Raw genomic sequence first — 25,047 nt, 5'->3', positions numbered from 1 at the left:
ATTTCAGCCGTCAGATCGAAGCATTTCAGCATCCTACGGTCGCTCCATCACGCACATCAAACTCCGAAGCCCCCGCTTTACATCGCAACGCCCATCTCCATCTTGGGTCGTCCGTTTTGCTACATCCCTTCATCCGACGGTCGCTCCACGCTTACCTCCGTATCGCCGTTGGATCCACCTACCATCTTCCCATCCATCGCTCCTTGTCGCAGAGCATCAAAGTTCGCTACACCCGCTCAACACCCTAGCATCCAAAACCATCGACTTCACCCAAACAAGTTCTTCTTCCCCAAATCTTTTTTCCCCAAAATCTTTCTTCTTCCCCCGACAGTTGCAGTCGAGCTCTGCTCCTGCCTCTCTTCCATGTCCACTGCCACCCTCTGCCTCACTACCATCTCCATACCCCGACACCACCTCAAACCCATCTCCCTAGCCTAGTTATTTTCCCCATCTCACAACCACTGAAACCCTAGGTTTTGGGGTGAGTAAAATAACTCGAACTAGGGAACAATTATAGCGCGAGGCGTCAATTGAAGCATGAGAGAGGAGCAGGAAGGTCAGAAGAAGCATGGGTCGAGTCTTTTTGCATCAGAGGGTGAGTTAATTTTAGTTATTCTCGAAACCCTAATCCTGCTGATTTGGGGATTTTCAAATTAGGGTTTGTAGAAATTTAGGGTTTTGTTGTAAGCTATAAAAGGGAAGTGATTAGGATGTTTAAAGGTTGTTCTTGGTTAGCCGAGATACCCCCTAATTGGGTTAATTTAATTCTCAATGTTAATTTAATTTCACTGTTAATTTTTAGGGTTCTTCTTTTGCAATTTTTATTCACTGTTTAGTAGTTTAAATGATCATGTTTAGTTCCATTGTAGTGTTAATTATGTTCTGAGTCACTGCTGAGGCTCAGATGAAACCTTAGTTCTATTGAATGATGAATTGCTAGGAAGGCCTGTTTTGCTTGAGTAATGGGAAGAAGTTGGTGCTCTGATATGCCTGTGATTGATTGTTCTGTCAAAAGACAGTCAATGCTAGGGGCAAATCAGTGAGCAAGCTGATTCTCTTCCCATTCTAGTTGGATGCTTAAGTTTTTAAATCTAGAATTGCATTGTTTAGCTAGGACACAAGGTGGATTCTAAACCTTAGCTTAGCCACAGCTGCAAACTCCTCCCTGCCCTTGGCTAACAGCCTTGGTTTATTTGGCTTTGTTTCCTGTTAACTGCCACTGTTACCTTTGCTTCACTGTCACATTTACTTCACTGCCTTGGTCTTTCTCTTTGCTTCATTTCCATTGTCTCATTATTTCACTACCATCTTCATTGCTTTGTAAATATCACAGTTTCACTGCCACTATTTGCTCTTTCTTCTCTTTTGTTTCTCCTGTTCTTGTTACTGCATTCACTGCCTAGTGCTCTGCTGCCTTGTTCTCCCCCAGCTGCTACTACTTGCTACTGCTTTTGCTGCTGCTGTGCACTGCTTCTGCTGCTGCTGAAGCCACCACTGCTGCTGCTGCTTCTTCTCCAGCCCAGCCTTGTCTGCTGCTGCTCCAAACAGTTAGCTTAGAACCAAAGGCTAAAAGCCCAGGTTCAAAGTCCATGTTAAGTCCTAAAGCCTAGTTCATAGCTCAGAAGCCTAGCTAATCTAAAGGCCCAGCCAACTGAGCCCAAGGCTCAGTTCATTCCAAAAACCTAAGGCCCAGTTCACTGTTACCAGGCCCAGTTCACATCAAAAGACCAAAAGCCCACTGAGCCCAAAACCATTTCATTGTTACAAAAACCCACTAAACCCAAAGCACAATTAGAAGCCCAATAGCAATTTAGAGCCCAAATAGCTAGAAACTCCAAACACCTCCAGTCTCTGTGGATCGACCCGTACTTGCACGAGCTACAACTGACGACCGTGCACTTGCGGTATTACTGTAGGCCCGCGTTTCATTTCGCTTAAATTTCACACTTTCCAGGGTCCACCAATATAGTAGATAGACTTTTGAGTGATAGATAAGTTCAAGTCTCCACATACCTTTTTTGTCGATGAAGTTCCACCAGTTCCTTGAGTAGTTCTTCGTCTTGTATGATCCTCCATGGATTTCTTGAGCTCAACTACACTTTCTATCCTAGTCCGAGACTTAGCTATAGTAGACTAGAAATCAAGACTTATAGTTTTGATCACTAACATTGACAAACATGCTTGAGATAGAAACGCATGCGAGTTCGACCGAGCAATGCTCTAACAATCTCCCCCTTTGTCAATTTTAGTGACAAAACTATCAATACATAAGGAATACAAAAAAGATAAAGAAACTTATGTAGCTCCTATTCCACATGTCTAATCTTCAACATTACTCGAAATCTTCGTCACTTCCAAGTACTCCAATGATCCCAAAGGTTGTAAGTTTAGCATCACCGCTGTTGAAGATCTGTAGCTATAACAATGAGAAAACATATTTCTCGATTATTGTTATACAGTGTCATAGTATTATTACACAGTGTCAAAGTTCAATTGTATCACAACTTTGACAACAATACTATGGTGATATGTATCACTCCCCCTTAGTCAATACTCCATCTCACATGGAAACCACTCCCCCTTACATAATGATCCGAAAACCATATGTATTTGTAGTGTGGACTACATATTAATTCTCCCCCTTTTTGTCAATAAAATTGGCAAAGGTACAAGAACGAGATCCTAATGAAATTTCCAAAAGAGATATTTCATGACCAAAAGAAAGCATATATCATCTTGTTTAGATGCAATCATAAAGCCGAAGCTAAATGCATTCATCAAGGAGTTTAAAGATACAAGATAACCCCTATAATATTCCACAACTGCACTCCTCACAAAGATTTGGCAATTAAGCACAAGTTCAATTAAGAACTCTCCCCCATAAAATGTCATTCCCGAAAGAACAACAAGAGCGACCTTAATTTTGAAAGAAAAGAAGGATTTCTTTGGACATAACAAATCTCATACGAATATGAATTTGAATCCAAAAATACTCAATTATATTAACCAAAAGAGAACCTATGATTAATTTAATCGGAAATACTCAACATAAGTGAACTTATGGAGACCCAAAAATACTCAATTAGATTAATCACAAGAGAACCCATAATTAATCTAATCGGAATACACAACCAAATTAATCACAAAAAGTAATCAATTTAATTGGTCATGCTCGACATAAGAGAATCTATGGAGCAATAACTAAGTTAATCATAAAATAATCAACTCAGTCAATAGTGCTCAACATAAGATAACTTATGGAGCCTCACAGTAATACATAAAATATGGATCAGGAAAGATCAATACTGCGGAATACACAAGGACTCATTCTATTTTCCATCACTATTCGCACAATGGCATACAATAGACATAATCATTGCAAACAAAATATTTTAACCTATCTTCCATCAATAATTAACATAATAAGCTTAACTTTTGTATTTTTCAAAATTCCATTCATTCTTTTATCAATATATGCATATCGACTTACGAAAGACTTTACTTTTGACAAGATATGGGACAATCATAGTTCACGGACGCAAACACACATATCCCATAGCAAATTGCAATATATAAAACCATAAAGCTTAATACTGCAAAAATCATCTTCCAACAATTTTAGAATTTAAACAAATAAACCTAAAAAACATGAAGATGAAAACGTTGGACATAGCTATGTGTAAACACAATAATGGTTATTCCATACTCTAGTTATTCTTCTAAATAAAATCAAAAAATAAGATTTACTAGGAAAATAAAATCAACAAGCTAAAAAACAAAAGGCAGACTCCAGTGTCATGCCCGAACACGAACTAAGATCATATGGATGGTTCAGGATCCTCACGAGTCTTGGGGTCATTCAGCTTGTGATTGACATCATCCAATGCATCTTCAGATAAGAGATTCTCTCTGTGAAGATCATTGATGTGAGATCTTATGAGTCCAAGGTCAAAAGTAACCTTTTTCAACACATCAAGACTTTTCAGAGTATCAACGAGCTGTAGTTTTGCTTCCTCGAAATACTTAAGAAAGTCATGAACCACTTCAGTAGAAACCATATCCTCCTTCTCAATATCCTCATGAGTATAGGCATAGTAACATGAGGCATTAGGATGATCATCTTCTACTAGGGTTCTTTTCTTCCTTCCCTTGGATTTAAACCCAAAACCTTTCAAAGAAATCCCCTTGAAAAATCACCATAGCGAGATGAAGAAAAAGACATTCTTGATAACCCAGAAAACAACCTAAAGTATGCGTACGTGAATTTCGTAACTCAATAGGTAGGGTACTTGAAGGATTTCTTAGGGAAGGAATTCTAGGGTTTTTCAAATAGTTGAATCGTACCAGAGTACGGTTATCCGTCCGAATACGACTTGACCCATAAAAATTTAGAACTAAATACTCTTGCTACATAAAAGAAATATAAATGGCTCGATAAATTTCATAACTTCAGAGAAGTAATTTAGAGCACAATTGTAGAAGGGAACAGGATCGCAAAGAAAACTTCCTTAAGATAACAAGGAGCAACTTTAGACATAACCAATACTTAAGCACAACTTGTCTGCAAACAATAGTTTAGCTATGGACGATAAGAAAATAGCTCAACTAAACAGAAACAGTTTTGCCAAAAGTATACCTGATTATTAATACATCTTACTCAACGGGATTTTTATGAGTAAGTTCTTTAACCCTTGTGATTAATTAGCACAAGTATGAGCTTTAAGCTCATTAAAATATTTGTGTTTATGATCAAGTCTCCTTTTTCTTCTGAATCTAGAGAGGGATCCCTTTTGATGTGAGAAATTATCATAAAACTTAGTATCATCAAAATATGAGGCATAGTTTGAGTTCTTACCCGAAGAATTTTGACTTGAGGAGGATGACAACCTGTTGACAATTTCTTGATACCCTTCAATTATCTCCTTCAGGTTATTTCTCATATCATCAATTTTTCTTCTTTCTCCCGGGACTTCGTTCACATTAAGGGTAACGTTGTTTCCAGAGGAAATGACTTGATCTTTCCTTAGACGGTGTTTATTAAGACATCTGTTCTTCTTTTAAGCATCGAGGAATTCATTGAACTGACCTTCCTGGTAGCGTACACAGGGTAAGTATGAAAACTAATTGGTTAAGAAAAATGTCAGTTACACCTTTGAGAATTAAGTATAAGGTGTGTTGAAGTTGAACTAAGGAGTTTTATTAAACCTACAGTTTCCCTTTTGTTTAACAGAACTCTTTGTCTCACAGAAGAGACATGCTTTCTGATCACAAGAGTGATTATATAGTACCATCTTATTACCATCGTTTGAAGATTTCTTCCTTCCATTTGATGTGCAACATCCTTGATTGATGGAGATTTCAGGCACATACGTTTTAGGAAGGGATCCCGGTTTTACTTTTGGAGCTGTAACATTTTCAGTTATAGCAGAAGTACTTGTTATATTAGACTACTTAGAGCATCCTTGAATAGAGAGTTTACTCAAGCGATGTTCAATTTCCAAAGCATCCTTTTTGAGGCTAGCCTCAAGAGTCATACATGAAGAATGATCTTCAGTATTTTCTTTGAATTTGCAGTCTCTTAATATGCCAAGAAGAATATTGACATAGTGTTTTAACCGATTAAATCTATCAGCTTAGATTCTAACAAGATTTAGAATCAAATCACTCTCTTCAGCTGTTTTCCGTTCATTTAGAGAGATAGACTCTTTTGAAGGGTAATCGGAATAACACATGTCGTATCCTGTCTGTCTTGTTTGAACACAAGGTTCGTCTATATTTGAGATTCAAGAATCTTTCTCTTTAATAGAAATAGACGAAACTTTTATTTTTGGTGACGTGTTTATCAGAGATACTACTCTTGTCCATATAGTCAAATAGCTGCAAACACAGACTTGTAAGGTTTTTAAACGTATTTGCCTGCTCTGATACCAATTGAAAAAGCGGGGGTACAACAACCACGCCCAATATTTCGCTTACCAATCTGTATGAACAAACTCCAATATACTTTTAAGAGAATCAACAAGGCTCAATCTATGAAAAGTATATCAAAGAGTTATATCTCTGTTGCTTCAATTCTTACTCAAGCAAATATGCGAGTCTAATAGAATACAAGAAAAATCACTTGAACGGTACCAAAGACCAATGGTCAAGTATCAATCAATTTCAATCAACAACCAAAGGTCGTATTTCCAATTGATTGATTAAAACGCACAACCTGTGATGTTTCAATTATAAAGATAAACAATATAATGCGGAAATAGAAATAACACAGACACCAGAATTTTGTTAACGAGGAAACCTCAAATGCAGAAAAACCCTGGGACCTAGTCCAGATTGAACACACACTGTATTAAGCCGCTACAGACACTAGCCTACTACAAACTAACTTCGGTCTGAAATGTAGTTGAATCCCAATCAATCTCACACTGATCCAAGGTACAGTTATGCTCCTTACGTCTCTGATCCCAGCAGGATACTACGCACTTGATTCCCTTAGCTGATCTCAACCACAACTAAGAATTGCTACGACCCAAAGTCGAAGACTTTAATAAATAAATCTGTATCACACAGAAAAGTGTATGGTAATAGTTAAATCTGTCTCCGCAGAAATACCAACGAGTTTTGTTCCGTATTTTGATAAATCAAGGTGAACATGAACCAATTGATAACCCGGACTTATATTCCCGAAGAACAACCTAGTATTATCAATCACCTCACAATAATCTTAATCGACGCGGCGAAAGAAGATATTGTGGAATCACAAACGATGAGACGAAGATGTTTGTGACTATTTTTATATCTTGCCTATCGGAGTTATCAATCTCAAGACAATATTTGCGATTGTACTCGTACGATAGAAACAACAAGATCAGATCACACAACTTCGAAAAAGTAGTATCGGTCTGGCTTCACAATCCCAATGAAGTCTTTAAGTCGTTAACCTGGTTTTAGAGAAGAAACCAAAGGTTAAATGAGAATCGACTCTAGCTTACACAACTAGTATCACACATAAGGTGCGGGGATTAGGCTTCCCAGTTGCTAGAGTTATCCCTTATATAGTCTTTCAAATCAGGGTTTGCAATTAATGTTAGCTTGGTAACAAAGAATTCAATATTCACCGTTAGATGAAAACCTGATTAGATTCAAGCTAATATCTTTCAACCGTTAGATCGAAAACCCAGTTTGTTACACACAAATGAAATGCACGTTTCTAGGTTGTGTAACCGTACCCAAACATGTACATTTGTTGGTTCAACAATAGTTAACCAAATGGTTAGCCATATGAGCACTTTCATATCAACCATATTCTTCTTCACCATAACTAGTTCAAGTGACTCAAATGAACTAGTTAGATAGTTTTTCAATTGCAAAGAAATCTTATGTAACTACACAAGACACAATCGAAGCAAAAACGATTTGATTCAACTCGAATCGATTTATGAACTTTACAGCCACGGTTTGCAATTAGCATTCTTTAGTTTATAGTTACATGAGTTCACAAACAATCGTCTTTAGATATAACCTAACTCAAGTTCGCGGACTGGGTTCGCGGACTTAGTTCACGACTCTTGTTCCGTTTCTCTTGATCAACAAAGTTCGAAAACTTCGGTTCAAGGAATAAGGACTTATACATATATGTGTTTCCACAACAATGCTTATATCCATCATTGGTTATATAATCTAAACTCTCATTTCAATCATTGGAACATTTTTATAGGACGTTATATAGTTGTTATTCACAAACCATTTTTCGTCAAAGAAATTGTCAAAGTGATTGAAACATAACATGACTTTCGTCACTTGGTAAAGATGAACTTGGCCAAAGCGAAAGCTTACCAACACATATTTCGAGAAATAGATAGGCGAGTTAAACTCGGCTCGAAATAGCAATTCAATCATTGAAACATTCTTAGAGGACGTTATATAGTTGTTATTGACAAACCATTTTTAGTCAAAGCAATTTTCAAAGTGATTGAAAAATAACATGACTTTCGTCACTAGGTAAAGATGAACTTGGCCAAAGCGAAAGCTTACCAACACATATTTCGAGAAATAGATAGGCGAGTTAAACTCCTCGAAATAGTAAATGTGTATAATCAAAGTCTATATAGTAAAACGACTTTTGTCTCAAGATAGGAGATAGAGAAGATAGACTTTTGAGTGATATATGAGTTCAAGTCTCCACATACCTTTTTGTCGATGAAGTTCCACCAGTTCCTTGAGTAGTTTTTCGTCTTATATGATGATCCGCCATGGAGTTCTTGAGCTTAACTACACTTTCTATCCTAGTCCGAGACTTATCTATAGTAGACTAGAAATCAAGACTTATAGTTTTGATCACTAACATTGACAAACATGCTTGAGATAGCAACGCATGCGAGTTCAACCGAGCAATGCTCTAACATAATTGACATGATGTAGCTACGAATTCTCATAAAACTATTCCTCCTTTCGTATTTTCCTTTTTCCAGTTGCAAAATTTTATCCTTTCTACAAAGTCAGTATTTTCTGAACAATTTGATAGTTCACTTATCTTCTCGTGGATAAACACAGGAAATTTGCGGCAACCTGCTAACCTTAACACTTAACACTTATTAGTCCGACCACTGGTCCAATACTAGTGTGTGGGATAGGTTTCTTGTTATCTTTAAAGCTTGTCGTTGTAAGTTGGCTTCAGTTGTAGATACGCCAAAAGTGGGAGCTGGTGTTTGTTTTTTTTTTGAAGCATGCGTATATTATAAAAGCAACTAAATTTTTATTACACAAGGGAATGTGATTCCCCTAGAGTCGCTTAATAGAATATGGTTAAGAAAAGCAGGGTTCGGCCGGTCCCATATTGAGGTTGAGTAGTTTCCAGCTTGGCTAACGTCTGCAGCATAGTTCTCTAGACCTCCCGCTGCTTGGTTTCCTTCTCTATAATTGTGCTGAATAACACAACATGGAATTTGGCATTCGTTGTTTAATTTCTGCGACCATTTTTGAGATATACCAACAGGTTTCCTCTGGAGTTTTAATGAAGTGTATGAGACTTTCAGAATCTGTCTCAAATAACACTTTAGACCATATTCTTTCAGTGGCAGTTCTGGTTGCTAATACTGTTGCCCATGTTTCTTCTATGAGCACTGAGGTTAATCCTAGAGGTTGAGCAAGAGCCATTATCGTTTGCGCATTCGAGTCCCTGCAAATTAACCCTGCTCCCGCCATACTTGGGTGTCCTCTAGCAGCCCCATCAATGTTGAATTTAATCCAATCTGGTGCTGGGTTGCACCAACCTACTTGATTGTTATAGTTGTTTTGGTTATGTTTGTAGCAATTCTGGGCGGCGGTTCCCCTGGAAGAACTGGAGGGTAGATCTTTAGTGAATAAGCGGGGGTCTAACAATCATACCCAATATTTTTCTTAGCAATATGTATGGACCAACTCCAATATAATTTCAAGAGAATCAACTAGACAGTCAGACCCAATCTTAAGAAAAGTATATCAAAGAGTTATATCTCAATTTCTCAATTCAATCCACAATCAAACAAATAGGAATTTGCAATCCTGATTGAATATAATAAATAACTTGGACGGTATCAAAAACCAATATCCAAGTGTCAATCAATTTATATCAACAACCAAAGGTTAGATTATCCAACTGATTGAACTTACGCACAACCTGTGATATTTTAATTATATAAACAAATATGACGCGGAAAAGAAACACAGACACCAGAAATTTTGTTAACGAGGAAACCGCAAATGCAGAGAAACCTCGGGACTTAGTCCAGATTTGAACACCACACTGTATTAAGCCGCTACAGACACTATCCTACTACTAGTTAACTTCGGACTAGAATGTTAACCAATCTTACACTGATCAAGGTACAGTTGCATTCCTTACGCCTCTTGAACCACGTCGGATTCCACACACTTGATTTCCTTAGCTGATCTCACCCACAACTAAGAGTTGCTACTATCCAAAGTCGAAGACTTGATAAACAAATCTGTATCACACAGAAAAGTCTATTGAATAGATAAATATGTCTCCCACAGATATACCTACGAGTTTTTTTTCCGTCTTTTGATAAATCAAGGTGAACAAGAACCAATTGATAAGCCGGACTTATATTCCCGAAGAACAATCTAGTATTATCAGTCGCCTCATAATAATCTTAACTGATTAACGAAACAAGATATTGTGGAATCACAAACGATGATACGAAGATGTTTGTGACTACTTTTCAATCTTGCCTATTGGAGAATAAATCTCGAGCAAATCTTAAAGAAGATAGTACTCAATTACAATAGAAAACAACAAGATCAGAATACACAACTATAGAGAAAATAGTTGGGTCTGGCTTCACAATCCCAATGAAGTCTTCAAGTCGTTAACCCACATAGTTTTGGAAAAACCTAAGATTAAAGGATAATCGACTCTAGTCGCAACTAGTATTACACAAGAGCTGTGGGGATTAGGTTTCCAAGTTTCTAAAGTTCTCCTTTATATAGTCTCCAAATCAGGGTTTGCAATCAATGTTACCTTGGTAACAAAGCATTCAATATTCACCATTAAATGAAAACCTGGTTAAATTCAAGCTAATATCTTTTAACCGTTAGATCGAACTTAGCTTGTTATACACAAATGAAATGTACCATCATTTATATAAAGGTGACCGTACCTAAACGTGTACACTTAGTGGGTTCGACAATAGTTAACCAATGGTTAGCCATATGAGCACTTTCATATCAGCCTTATTCATCTTCATCACAACTAGTTAAAATGACTCAAATGAAACTAGTTAGAGAGTTGTTCAATTGTTTATATTCTCATAAAAGTATACAAGACACAATTGAAGCAAAATCGATTTTGATTCACTCGAATCATTTCATGAACATTATACCCACGGTTTGCAAAAGATTGCATTCCTTATTATATAAATGTATTGGTTCATGAACAAACCGATTTTAGAACATAACCTACTTAAGTATGCAAACGGGTACGCATACCTAAGTAGTTGGACTGAGTTTGGTTACGCCAATACGCGTACGGGTACGCATACCATATTACACTTCCAAACTCCAGCAGAAATTCACGGAACTTGAACTTCCGCCAGTATGCGTACGGGTACGGGTACGCATACCATGATTCCCGATTTTGGACTTACACAATGTGAATACACACTATGTTTATATCCAATCATGGTTACATGTTCTAAACCCTCATTTCAATCATTGAAACATTCTTGGAAGACGATAATAGTTGTCTCACACAAACTATTAGCTTCAAAGCAATTTGCAAGTGATCGAATGATCAATATAAAACATTCCGAGTCTACATCAAATGACTGTCTCACACAAATCATGTAAGATGTTACAAGGCGATTTTCACATGATCATCTTTTGACTTTCGTCAAGAATAAAAGATGAACTTGGTTAAAGCGAAACCTTACCAACACATATTTCGAGAAATAGACAAGCGAGATAAACTCGGTTCTAAATATCAAATGTGTATAATATAAGTCTATATAGTAATACGACTTGTGTCTCAAATAGGAGATATAGTTGATAGACTTTTGAGTGATACATGAGTTCAAGTCTCCACATATCTTTTGTTGATGAAGTTTCACAAGTTCCCTTGAGTAGTTTTTCGTCTTCATGTGATGAACGCCGTGAAGTCTAAAGCTCAACTACACTTACTATCCTAATCCGAGACTTAGCTATAAATGACTATAAATCAAGATTTACAGTTTTGGATACTAAACTTGACAAAAAAACTTGAGATAGCAACGCCCGCGAGTTCGACCGAGCGGTGCTCTAACATTTAGTTCCCATTCAAATTCCTGAAGTTGTGTAAGAGATCTTGCCAGAATGTCCGCGTGAGTGGATTGAGTTCGATTGAACACGAGTGCATATCTGGTCGTCCAAAGTGACCATAATAGAAAACAACATGCAGCGATAGAAGAGGTATTGCCCCGAGTATGGAGTATTTGTGAAATTGTTGTTTGGGGGTTTACGGTAAATGATTGGTTGTTACCTTGGGGTTGATCTGCTGTTATGTGGTTAGAAAGGTTGTTCCAAGTGGATACTGCCACTGGGTAAGTGAATAGGCATGTGTTTAGATGTTTCCGGTGAAGAGTTGCAGCGGGGACAAAGGCTGGTGGTGGAAAGGTTGATGTGATGGAGCTTAGATAAGGTTGGTAAACCTTCATTGATAGTTTTCCACAAGAAAATCTGAATTTTTGGAGAACATGGTAAGGTCCATAAAAATTTGGTTGTTGGAAGGAGGTTTGGGTGTGAGAGGTTATCTTGTTGGATTAGACAACTATATCCGGTTGCAGTGGTGTATTTTCCTGATTTAGAGTCGGACCATATTATTTTATCTGGGTTGCTGACATTAGGAATGTGGATATTTAGTATGTGTTGGAAGGCATTAGGTGGGAGGTTGTTTAGCTGATAATGGTTCCAATTATAAGAAAAAAGGGTCAATTAACTCGGCTACAAATTGTATAAGGGAGTATTGGGTGGGATCGAGACTTTGAAAGTGTGGTATCCAGTTAGCTTGGATACGGGTATCTAAACCATTTCCTATTTGGTGAAATAAATGTTGTTTTACCAAAGGTATGAGAGGCGATGTTAGAGCATTGCTCGGTCGAACTTGCATTGCTATCTCAAGCATGTTTGTCAATGTTAGTGATCAAAACTATAAGTCTTGACTTTTAGTCTATTATAGCTAAGTCTCGGACTAGGATAGAAAGTGTAGTTGAGCTCAAGGACTTCATGGCGATTCATCATACAAGTAGAAGAACTACACAAGGAACCGATGGAACTTCTCGATAAAAAGGTATGTGAAGACTTGAACTTATCTATCACTCAAAAGTCTATCTACTCTATCTCCTACTCTTTGAGACAAGAAGTCGTATGCTATATATATAGACTTGGATTATACACATTTGGAATTACGAGCCGAGTATACCTCGCCTATCTATATCTCGAAATATGTGTTGGTAATATTTTCGCTTCGATCAAGTTTATCTTTACCATGTGACGAAAGTCATGATATGTTTCAATCATCTTGAAAATTGCTTTGACGCGAAATGGTGTAACAACTATATAACGTCCTTTAAGAATGTTTCAATGATTGAAATGAGAGTTTAGATTACATAACCAATGGTGTACATAAGCATTTATGTAGAAACACATTTATGTATAAGTCCTATTCCTTGAACCAAAGTTTGCGAACTTTGTTGATCAAGAGAACCGGAAGAATGGCGTGAGCTAAGTCCGCGAACTGTTGAAGTTCTCAAATCCGAGAATTTCTGCTGGAGTTGACAAACTACTTGCGTGAAACTAAGTCCGTCAACTCAGTCCACGAACCGACGAAGTTCTCATACCCGAGAATGTCTGTTGGAGTTTGTAAACTCTGCCCGGTAACTTAAGTCCGCGAACCTAGTCTGCGAACTTGAGAAGGTTATATATCTGAAGATGATTTCTGAACATAAACTTAAAAAGACTAAGGAATGCAGTTAGCAAACCGTGTCTATAAAATTTCATGAACCGATTCAAGTGAATCAAATCATCTTTGCTTCAAGTGTGTCTTATGGAGTACATGAGATTTCCTTGCAATTGAACAACTCTCTAACTTGTTTATTTGAATTCATTTGAACTAGTTATGGTGAAGAAGAACATGGTTGATATGGAATGCTCATATGGCTAACCTTTTGGTTAACTATTGTTGAACCAACAAGTGCATACGTTTGGGTATGGTTAACAAACCTAGAAGCGTGCATTGTCAAGTGTGTGTAACAAGCTAAGTTTTCGGTCCAACGGTTGAGAAATATAATCTTGAATCTAAATCAGGTTTTCATCTAAAGGTGGATATTAATTGCTTTGTTACCATGGTAACTTAATTGCAAACCCTGATTTGAAAGACTATTTAAAAGAGACATCTAATATTGTGCAAAACTAATCCCCACACCTTACATTTGATACTAGTTTGCGTGCTAGAGTCGTTTCTCCTTTAACCTTTGGTTTTCTTCTTCTAAAACCAGGTTAACGACTTAGAGACTTCATTTGGATTGTGAAGCCATACCGATACTACTTTTATCGTAGTTGTGAGATTTGATCTTGCATCTTCTATCATACGAGTACAATTAGATTGATTGTCTTGAGATTGATATCTCCGATAGGCAAGATATAAAAAGTAATCACAAACATCTTTGTCTCATTGTTTGTGATTCCGCAATATCTTTTTTCATTACCATACAATTAAGATTGTTGTGAGGTGATTGATAACTCTAAGTTGTTCTTCGGGAATATAAGAATGTATTATCAATTGGTTCCTGTTCACCTTGATTATTATCAAAATACGGAACAAAACCTTTAGGGTTTATCTGTGGGAGACAGATTGATCCTTTGATAGACTTGTCTGTGTGAGACAGATTTGTTTATTGTCAAAGCCTGCGATTTTGGGTCATAGCAACTCTTAGTTGTGGGTGAGATCAGCTAAGGGAATCAAGTGCGCAATATCCTGCTGGGATCAGAGGCGTAGGGAGTACAACTGTACCTTGGATCAGTGGGAGACTGATTGGGGTTCAACTATAGTCCAGTTCGAAGTTAGCTTGGAATAGGCTAGTGTCTGTAGCGGCTTAATACAGTGTGTGTTCAATCTGGACTAGGTCCCGGGGTTTTTCTGCATTTGCGGTTTCCTCGTTAACAAAATTTCTGGTGTTTGTGTTATTTCTATTTCCGCATTATATTTTTTTATCTTTATAATTGAAATAATATAGGTTGTGCATTTAGATCATCAATTAGAAAAATCCAACCGTTGGTTGTTGATTGTCATTGATTGATCCTTGGATATTGGTCTTTGGTACCATCCAAGTTATTCCTTGTGTTTGATTAAAGACTCTTCTGATTTCTATTAGCTTGAGTAAATCAAAACAAGAGAGAGATATTAACTCCTTGAGATACTTTTACCCAGATTGAGTATGACTGTCTAGTTGATTCTCTAGAAAGTATTTCGGAGTTAGTCCATACAGATTGCTAAGCAAATATTGGGTGGTGTTGTTAGACCCCCGCTTTTTCAATTGGTATCGGAGCAGGCAAACACGCTCAAGATCTTACAAGTCTGTGTTCGTCGCCATATGAGTCTGAGGACAGAATCTCTTACGCATACCAAGATGCCTCCTAAAGCTTTCAACCATGTCAATTGTCTCGAGAATACCTCAAAGGATTGATCCTTAGTTGATTCTTCTGAATCCCGAGGTAGGAAAATTGTCTCATCTTGTGTTGATCACTCTTCCTCTAATGAGACATTGGACACAATGGAAAAATCTGAAATGGAGCTCACCAGAATCGCAAAAAATTCTACTGAGTTTGTTGATCTTCAGAATCATGATCAGTTCATAGATGAATTTGGAAAGTCTATTGATCGAGAACGAGTACTCTATAACATTATTGAGTCATATTCTAAACATATTGAGAAACTTCTTCAAGAAAATAATCTACAGCGTGAAAAGATTTGTGATCTTGAAAATATTACCAAAAAAGGCTCAATTAGAGAAAAACGTTTGATCAAGGCGCATTCATCTTATCTTGACAATTTACGTGTTGCAAAAGAAAAGCTAGAAGCGTCACTTTTGCTAGCCCATGAACAATGTATGACCTTGGAAAATGAAAACTCTGTTTTAAGGAAAAATTCTTCTGTCCCAAATGTTCCTCTTGACATAAAGTACATGAAGAAATATCCTCCAGAAGAAGATTGTGTCGAGAAAAGTTTATATAATTTATAATCTTATCACAGGGCTGTAAAGTTAAAACAGATGTCGTCTATTGCGTCTTCTCCACGAACCTGTACTTTATGTGGTAACGGAAATCACTATGTTATCCGTTGTTTTTCCAGGAAGAAACAAATTTATAAACTTCGTAATGTTCTTGTTTCCACTGTCAATGGAGTAAATAGTCAGTCGACTACTGCAGTGAACCTCATGCTCACAAGAAACCAGGCATCTTATAAAAATGATCTCTTCCCTAGAAATCATTACAGGACTTTGGTGCATTCTAGTGGTATAAATTCTTGTGCTGCTAATGAAAGCATGTTCTATGCTTATAAGAACAACTCTGGTAAATCTAAGTCTAGAGTATGGAGAGCCATTTCGGAAAATCCTCTAGAACCGGTCTCTAGAGGTCCAAGACTCAGTAATCAGAAAGCCTCTTTTGTTGAACCTTCGGGAAGGGCTGTGAGAAATTTTCCTATATTTGGAAACTGCCAAGGAAAAACAAGAAATACTGAGGTCAGATATCCTGGTGGAAATCACAGCTACTCTCTCAAAACCTATGGTGAGACTATGTCTCACTCTGCTACTTAGTAGCAGAAAGTTCCGTTCTTGTATCTAACTTGAGAGATACAAGGATGATATTTGAGAGATGCTCAAGTGATTAGCTGATTTTCATCAGTTTGTATGTTTGATATCTTAAAATATGAGTTTTTAGTATTTCTTTCTTTCATCACTGTGACCTTTCTTTTTAGGGATGGAGAAATTTTGAAAGCAACACAGTATGCAGTTTTCCTGGTTGGGTCCAGTTTTTGGCGTATGGCTTAGTCCACGAACGTCCATATCTCCTCAAGGAACTCTAGGGTTTCTATCTACGATGTACACTTGAACATATATATATCTCATATATGCATTCATTAATCTTCAGAAAGGAATCCGATGGAAACTGTTCCCAAGGAAGAAGTTAACCCTACTGTAGAGGATGATCTCAAAGGAAGTGATCCTGCTCAAGAGTTTATTCTGAAGAAGATGCTTGAAAGGAAAGAGTATAACTCTTGGATTGGAGAATCTATCAAGGATTTAATTCTCATTCAGAATGAAGTAAAGAACGAACTTACTAACCTTCAACTGCATATAAACCATCTCATTGACGGACATGCAAAAGTCATTGGTACTCAGAACATCTTGATCAGGAATCAGAAGAAAGTTATTCTTGACTGCGCTAAGGATCGACACTTTGTTCGCAAAACACTAACGTTCTGACTCATGAACATGGTGTCTCTACGGTCAACAAAATCAAGGATATCAGTGACTCCTATTTCGATGGGCCATTCCAGAAGTATGAAATCATCAATGAAAACTGAGTTTTATTAGTTTCCTAGTAAGTCTTCTTTTTGGTTTAGTTGAAAGAATAACTAGTGCTTTGAATAGCAATGATTATGACTACACATAGCTATTATTTTTCATCTTCTTGTTCTTTTTTAGGTTTATTGGTATAAATTCTAAAAATATTTGGAGGATGATGTGTTTGCAGTATTAATATTTATGATTTGATATATTGTAATTTGTTATGGGATTGGTGTTTACGTCCGTGAACTATGTTTGTCCCATACTTTGTCAAAAGTAAAGTCGTTCGTGTTCGGTATTCACGTACTGGTAAAAGAATGAATGAACTTTTGACAAATACAAAAGTTAAGCCTATATTATCAATCTTTGATGGAAGATAGGTTAAAATCTTTTGTTTTCGAGGATTGTATCTATTAATGGTCGTTATGCAAATAGTGATTGAAGATAGAATGAATCCTTGTGTATTCCGCAGTATTGATCATCCCTGATCCATATTTTTACGTACTACTGTGAGGCTCCGTAATGTATCTTATGTTGAGCATTATATAACCAAGTTGATTTTCTTAGCTTAGTTGTTGTCCCGTGAGATATGTTATGTCGAGCATATTGAACTAAAGTAATCATCTTGTTTGATTATTTAGTTATTGCTCTGTAAGTTTTCTTATGTCGATCAAAACAAATGACAATTAAATTGATTACCTTTGTAATTAGTTTGGTTGTGTATTCCAATTAGATTAATTATGGGTTCTCTTGTAATTAATCTAGTTGAGTATTTTCGTGCCTCCATAAGTTCTCTTATGTTGAGCACAATCAATTGAATTGATCACTTTTTGTGTTTAATTTGATTGCGTATTCCGATTAAATTAATCATGGGTTTAATTGTGATTAATTCGATTGAGTTTTTGGATATAAAAAATCATTCTTATGGTTTTTGGTGTCCAATAAAAATCCTTATTTTCTTTTGAAATTAAGGTCGCTCTTGTTTTTCTTTCGGGAATGACATCAAATGGGGGAGAGTTCTTTTGAACTTGTGCTTAATGGTCATATCTTGAGGGGAGTTCGGCTGTGGAATTTTAAAGGGGCTTTAAACTCCTTGATGAATGCATTTAGCTCCGGCTTTATGATTGCATCTAAATTAGTTGGTATGTATTTTTTTTCCTTTTGTCATGAAATGTCTCTCTCGGAAATTTCATTATGATCCCGTTCTTGTACCTTTGCCAATTTTATTGTCAAAAAGGGGGAGAATTAATATGTTGTTCATACTACAAAAAATACATATGGTTTTCGGATCATTGTGTAAGGTGGAGTGGTTTCCATGTGAGATGGAGTATTGACTAAGGGGGAGTGATACATATCACCATAGTATTATTGTTGAAGTTTTGATACAATTGAACTTTGACACTGTGTAATAATATTGTATAACAATGATCTAGAACTATGTTTTCTCATTGTTATAGCTACGGATCTTCAACAACGGTGATGCTAAACTTACAACCTTTGGGATCATTGGAGTACTTGGAAGTGACGAAGATTTCGAGGACTGTTGAAGATTAGACATGTGGAATAGGAGCTACTAAAGTTTCTTTATCTTTTTTGTATTCCATATGTATTGATAGTTTTGTCACTAAAATTGACAAAGGGGGATATTTTTAGAGCATTGCTCGGTCGAACTCGCATGCGTTGCTATCTCAAGCATGTTTGTCAATATTAGTGATCAAAACTATAAGTCTTGATTGCTAGTCTATTATAGCTAAGTCTCGGACTAGGATAGAAAGTGTAGTTGAGATCAAGGACTTCATGGCGATTCATCATACAAGTAGAAGCACTACTCAAGGAACCAATGGAACTTCTCGACAAAAAGGTATGTGAAGACTTGAGCTTATCTATCACTCAAAAGTCTATCTACTCTATCTCATACTCTTTGAGACAAGAAGTCCTATGCTATATATATAGACTTGGGTTATACACATTAGGTATTTCGAGCCGAGTATACCTCGCCTATCTATATCTCGAAATATGTGTTGGTAAGCTTTTCACTTCGATCAAGTTTATCTTTACCATGTGATGAAAGTCATGATATGTTTCAATCATCTTGAAAATTGCTTTGACGAGAAATGGTGTAACAACTATATAACGTCCTCTAAGAATGTTTCAATGATTGAAATGAGAGTTTAGATTACATAACCAATGGTGGACATAAGCATTGTTGTGGAAACACATTTATGTATAAGTCCTATTCATTGAACTAAAGTTTGTGAACTTTGTTGATCAAGAGAACTGGAAGAATGGTGTGAGCTAAGTCCGCGAACTGCCGAAGTTCTCAAACCCGAGAATTTCTATTGGAGTTGTCAAACTACTTGCGTGAAACTAAGTCCGAGAACTCATTCCGCAAACCGGCGAAGTTCTCATACCCGAGAATTTCTGCTGGAATTTGTAAACTCTGCCCGGTAACTTAAGTCCGCAAACCTAGTATGCGAACTTGAGAAGGTTATATATCTGAAGATGATTTCTGAACTTAAACTTAAAAAGACTAAGGAATACAGTTTGCAAACCGTGGATATAAAAGTTTATGAACCGATTCAAGTGAATCAAATCATCTTTGCTTCAATTGTATCTTGTGTAGTACATGAGATTTCCTTGCAATTGAACAACTCTCTAACTAGTTCATTTGAAGTCATTTGAACTAGTTATGGTGAAGAAGAACATGGTTGATATGGGATGCTCATATGGTTAAACTTTTGGTTAACTATTGTTGAACCAACAAGTGCATAGTACGGTTAACAAACGTAGAGGCGTGCATTGTCAAGTGTGTGTAACAAGCTAATTTTTCGGTCCAACGGTTGAGAAATATTAGCTTGAATCTAAATCAAGTTTTCATCTAACGGTGGATATTGATTGCTTTGTTACCAAGGTAACTTAATTGCAAACCCTGACTTGAAAGACTATATAAAGGAGACATCTAGTATTGTGCAAAACTAATCCCCACACCTTACGTGTGATACTAGTTTGCGTGCTAGAGTCGTTTCTCCTCTAACCTTGGTTTTCTTCTTCTAAAACCAGGTTAACGACTTAAAGACTTCATTGGGATTGTGAAGCCAGACCGATACTACTTTTATTGTAGTTGTGTGATCTGATCTTGCATTTTCTATCGTACGAGTACAATCAGATTGATTGGCTTGAGATTGATATCTCCGATTGGCAAGATATAAAAGCTAATCACAAACATCTTCGTCTCATTGTTTGTGATTCCACAACATCTTGTTTCGCTACCATACGATTAAGATTGTTGTGAGGTGATTGATAACTCTAGGCTGTTCTTCGAGAATATAAGACCAGATTATCAATTGGTTCCTGTTCACCTTGATTATTATCAAAAGACGGAACAAAACCTTTAGGGTTTATCTGTGGGAGACAGGTTGATCCTTTGATAGACTTGTCTGTGTGAGAAAGATTTGTTTATTGTCAAAGCCTGCGATTTTGGGTCGTAGCAACTCTTAGTTGTGGGTGAGATCAGCTAAGGGAATCAAGTGCGCAGTATCCTGTTGGGATCAGAGGCGTAGGGAGTAAAACTGTACCTTGGATCAGTGGGAGACTGATTGGGGTTCAACTACAGTCCAGTCCGAAGTTAGCTTGGAGTAGGCTAGTGTATGTAGCGGCTTAATACAGTGTGTGTTCAATCTGGACTAGGTCCCGGGGGTTTTCTGCATTTTCGGTTCCCTCGTTAACAAAATTTCTGGTGTTTGTGTTATTTCTATTTCCGCATTATATTGTTTTATCTTTATAATTGAAATAATACAGGTTGTGCGTTTAGATCATCAATTAGAATAATCCAACCTTTGGTTGTTGATTGTCATTGATTGATCCTTGGATATTGGTATTTGGTACTATCCAAGTTATTCCTTGTGTTTGATTAAAGACTCGCTGATTTCTATTAGCTTGAGTAAATCAAAACAAGAGAGAGATATTAACTCCTTGAGATACTTTTACCTAGATTAAGTATGACTGTCTAGTTGATTCTCTAGAAATTATTTCGGAGTTAGTCCATACAGATTGCTAAGCGAAATATTGGGTGGTGTTGTTAGACCCCCGCTTTTTCAGGCGCCATTTTTTTTCCATTGCGGGCTAGCAGTAAAAGGAACTGTGATCTCACCTTGGAATATTGGTTGATGTTTGAGGTATTTCTCATTGAAAAGGTCGGTGCAAATGGAATGTGTCTGGGCATGAATGTTCCAGATTCTTTTCATGAATAAAACTTTATTGTGGTGGCTACTTTTTCTGATGGATGATTGTTGATTTCGTTGTGTTGATTATTTGTCCTGCTGAAGAGTTGTAAGATTGAAGTATCCTCTTTAGGTGATTGCTACCTTCATGGGTATCTCTGTACGTGATTAGGAGATCATCTACATATATTAGATGTAAAATGGGTGGTGCCTTTTTTGATATTCGGAGACCTCCGACCATATTTTTTGCTTCAAGATTCCCAAGATTTGTCGATAGAATTTCTGCACAAATAATGAAGATGTAGGAAGATATGGGGTCACCCTGTCTGATTCCCCTGGTAGGTGTGATGAATCCATGTGGTGTACCATTGGTGTTAACCGAGTAAGTGACTGACTTGATACGTAGCATGATATAATCCACAAATATTGATGGAAAGCTCATTGTTGTAAAAGCTTTTTTGATGAACCCCCAATCAAGGCTGTCATAAGCTTTATGAATATCCATCTTTAGAGCAATCTTGAGGTCTTTAGTGATTGGTGATGTTTTGATTCAAAGGAAAAGATCTATGGCAATTGCTATGTTATCATGTATTGATCTTTGAGGTACGAAGACACTTTGGTACGGGTTTATTAAGAATGGGAGAAGGGGATGTAATCGATTGACAAGGATTTTTGATATGATTTTGTAGCTGACATTGCATAGGATGATAGGTCTGGATTGGGATGGTTTTATTGGATTGTCGACTTTTGGAATGACCGTTATGTTTGTGTGATTCATGATAGAATAAATGTTCAAGGAATTAAAAAAACTCTGTACCATAGCTATAAGTTGTAGGTGAGCGGTGTCCCATAAAACTTTAATGAAATTACTGGTGTATCCGTCCGGTCACGGAGCACTTTCATAATTAATGAAGAACAAAGCTTATTTGATTTCTTTCACTGTTACTTCTGCAGAAAGACTGTCACATTGTGCCGATGACAATCTTGGAGTGATTTCCTCAAAGAGTTCTTCATATATCGTTGTATTTGGGGCAATGTATTGGGTAGTAAAATGGTCCAGGATGATCTGGATGACCTGGTCTTTATCAGTGATCCAGTTATTTTGATGATCCTATAATTGCTCTATGTTGGTGATCTGGATGAGCTGGTGCTGTTAGCACTCAATACAGACCATAAGCTGGAGTGGGACTTGATGTGTATTGTGCTTTGTACAATTGGGAGACTGTTGTTGTTAGATGTAAGAGGGAAAATCGAAAATGATCTGTGGCTCCCAAAAGTTCTACTCCCATTGCTCCCAAGCTTATTTGGCGTTCTCGTCAGATTTTCTTCCACAAAAGAAAATATCAAAGTCACGTATATGTTCATATTCCTCTCTCTATCCCGTAGTGGATGAATATTTGATTTACAACTAAACTAGCATTTACCATTATTTAGGGCATTTAATTTCTTCAGGAGAATCAGTAAAATGAAATTTAATTGATTTTAAGTGATTACATTTATTCAATTTCTTATTTCTTGAATCAGTTAAAGGTTAGTGGAAATTCAGGTTTTGGAGTGTTAACCAATTCTTAAGATGTAATCTTTTGATATTTAAATGATGATTACAAACTGAAAGTATGAGAAAATAAAATTAGGTTGGGGATTGACGGACACAAAATTTAAAAACCATTTCTCTATTTTGTTTTATTCTTTTTCATATACTAGCTATAATCCGATTAGGACCATTAGGTTATATACCTGATAGATTTTGATCCTTTATTATGATGAGTGTTTCTGGACATCATCGGTCGGGCAGGACATCATCGGTCGGGCAGGTTATATACCAGGGTGTCATCGGGGAAGCGAACTAAAGCGGAAAATAAAAACGAGAAGGAAAACCTAACTATCGGTATTGAGAAGGGTCGAGTGAAGAGTGTTCCCCTTGACAACAAGGACGCTTAGGCGGTCTAACCACGCCGGCGGGACATCTAATGTCTGCAGTACTCACGGTCTAAACGGTGCGATTAGCTCCCGCCCAAAACCACCCAACCCGAATAAAGGGAACAAACGGTCATTTTCACCGGTTGTTTTTTTGTACGTTTGGCCCATTCATATTCCACGTGTACGGTGTACTCCAACTAATGTTGGGAGCAGTGGGAGTACGAAAACTCCGAGTCACAAATCACGGTTGCGGGAAAATAACACTCCCCTCTCTCTTGTTAGGTGATTTTTCATATTCGTTGCTGCCCTTACACACAAAGCAGGTGTAAATAACACGATACAAGCATAAGGGTTATTCCAGTAATTTGACTCCAGCAGTATCTCTATAATTTTCTCTTCACATAACCCTAATCCAATTCCTCATCTCTCTCCAAAGAAAAACCAAAAACCCTAGCTATCCCTGAGAAGCACAGGAGGAGAAAGTCATCCAATATGGTTAGTGAAATCAGTAAGAAAACTCCAATCTTACTTATCTCAGACACACTTTTAATCGATATGCTAATCATGTACTTGCTCATAATCCTTGGTATGTATTTGATTATTACAGACATTCAAGAGGAGAAATGGAGGACGAAACAAACACGGCAGGGGCCATGTTAACTTTATTCGTTGTTCAAACTGCGGCAAATGCTGCCCCAAGGTAACTAATCGTTTTCTAAAATCTATTGTTTTGTTTTATGTCCTCAATATTTTGCTTTTACTCAATCTGTTTTGTTATTCATTTCTAATCCGTTTATTTTCAATCAATATGTTTAGGATAAGGCTATCAAGAGGTTCCTCGTCCGCAACATTGTAGAACAAGCTGCTGTTCGTGATGTTCAAGAATCTTGCGTTTACGATGGTACTCTTTTTCCAAATTTCTGATTTATGCTTTGTTTTGTAGATTGCTAGCATAACTATGCTAGAGTTATCTTTTTGGGAGGAGTTGATTCTTAGTGTGTTTTTGTTGGAATCCTAAATAAAATAGGATACACACTTCCAAAGTTGTACTCCAAGATGCAATATTGCGTTTCCTGTGCAATCCACTCTCACGTTGTTAGAGTTAGGTCTCGCGAGAAGCGTCGTAACCGTGACCCACCTCAGCGTTTCAGACGCAGGGTAAGCTTATAATCTTTGATTCAGTACAGTTGAATTGTTGATATTCTAATTATTGTTGTTGATTTGTTCTTTATTTGATTTTCTTTTTTATGTATAGGACGATGCAGCTAAGCCAGGACAAGGCGCACGTGCTGGTGCCGCTCCTGGTGCAGCTCCTCCTGCTGCTGCCCGTACTTAAGAATCAAATATCGGGTTTTGATGAGTTCTACTCTGACATGGCCTTTTATATTGATTTATTTTGGTAGACCTTTTGTCTTACAAATCTTTTTACACTGGGCAGTAGATTATTGTGCAATGAGATATTAAACTTCGCCAGAAATTAAGTTATTTGAATGAATCTTATTTACTTTAATTGTTGCTTCCCTGTTTTACAATTTCTTTCATCTGATAATCATCCATTTTTAACATCTTTGTTCTTACTTTATTAAGCTATTGGTATGAAATTATGTTCAGGAATTGATAATTCCAGCTTTATTCATTCTTGTAGCATCCAGTATACTACTCTATGATTCTTGTGTTGTGTAGATTTTATTATAGTTCCTGGTAGAGATTGAATAGACAACTTCCTAAGTCGGAGCGATGATTAAATCGAGCGCACCTGTAATAGTAACGTGCAACTAAACATCGTCGTCGAATTCTAGAGTTGC

The 25,047-nt window shown here is 37.0% G+C and overlaps 1 protein-coding gene across 1 annotated transcript; it reads left to right on the top strand.

Annotated features, from left to right (window-relative positions):
- The first annotated feature begins 23,601 nt into the window (after positions 1–23,601).
- On the top strand, positions 23,602–24,771 carry LOC113287172 (40S ribosomal protein S26-2-like). The gene is made up of 5 exons (XM_026535846.1): positions 23,602–23,737; positions 23,850–23,942; positions 24,059–24,143; positions 24,270–24,400; positions 24,498–24,771. Exons 1-5 carry the CDS (start codon positions 23,735–23,737, stop codon positions 24,576–24,578), a joined length of 393 nt encoding a protein of 130 aa, XP_026391631.1. The 5' UTR covers positions 23,602–23,734; the 3' UTR covers positions 24,579–24,771.
- Positions 24,772–25,047: the final 276 nt, after the last annotated feature.

Source organism: Papaver somniferum, chromosome 6 (assembly GCF_003573695.1).
Source record: "Papaver somniferum cultivar HN1 chromosome 6, ASM357369v1, whole genome shotgun sequence".
NCBI lineage: Eukaryota > Viridiplantae > Streptophyta > Magnoliopsida > Ranunculales > Papaveraceae > Papaver > Papaver somniferum.
The sequence above is the reverse complement of the archived record's forward strand: the minus strand, read 5'-3'. Positions and strand labels throughout refer to the sequence as shown.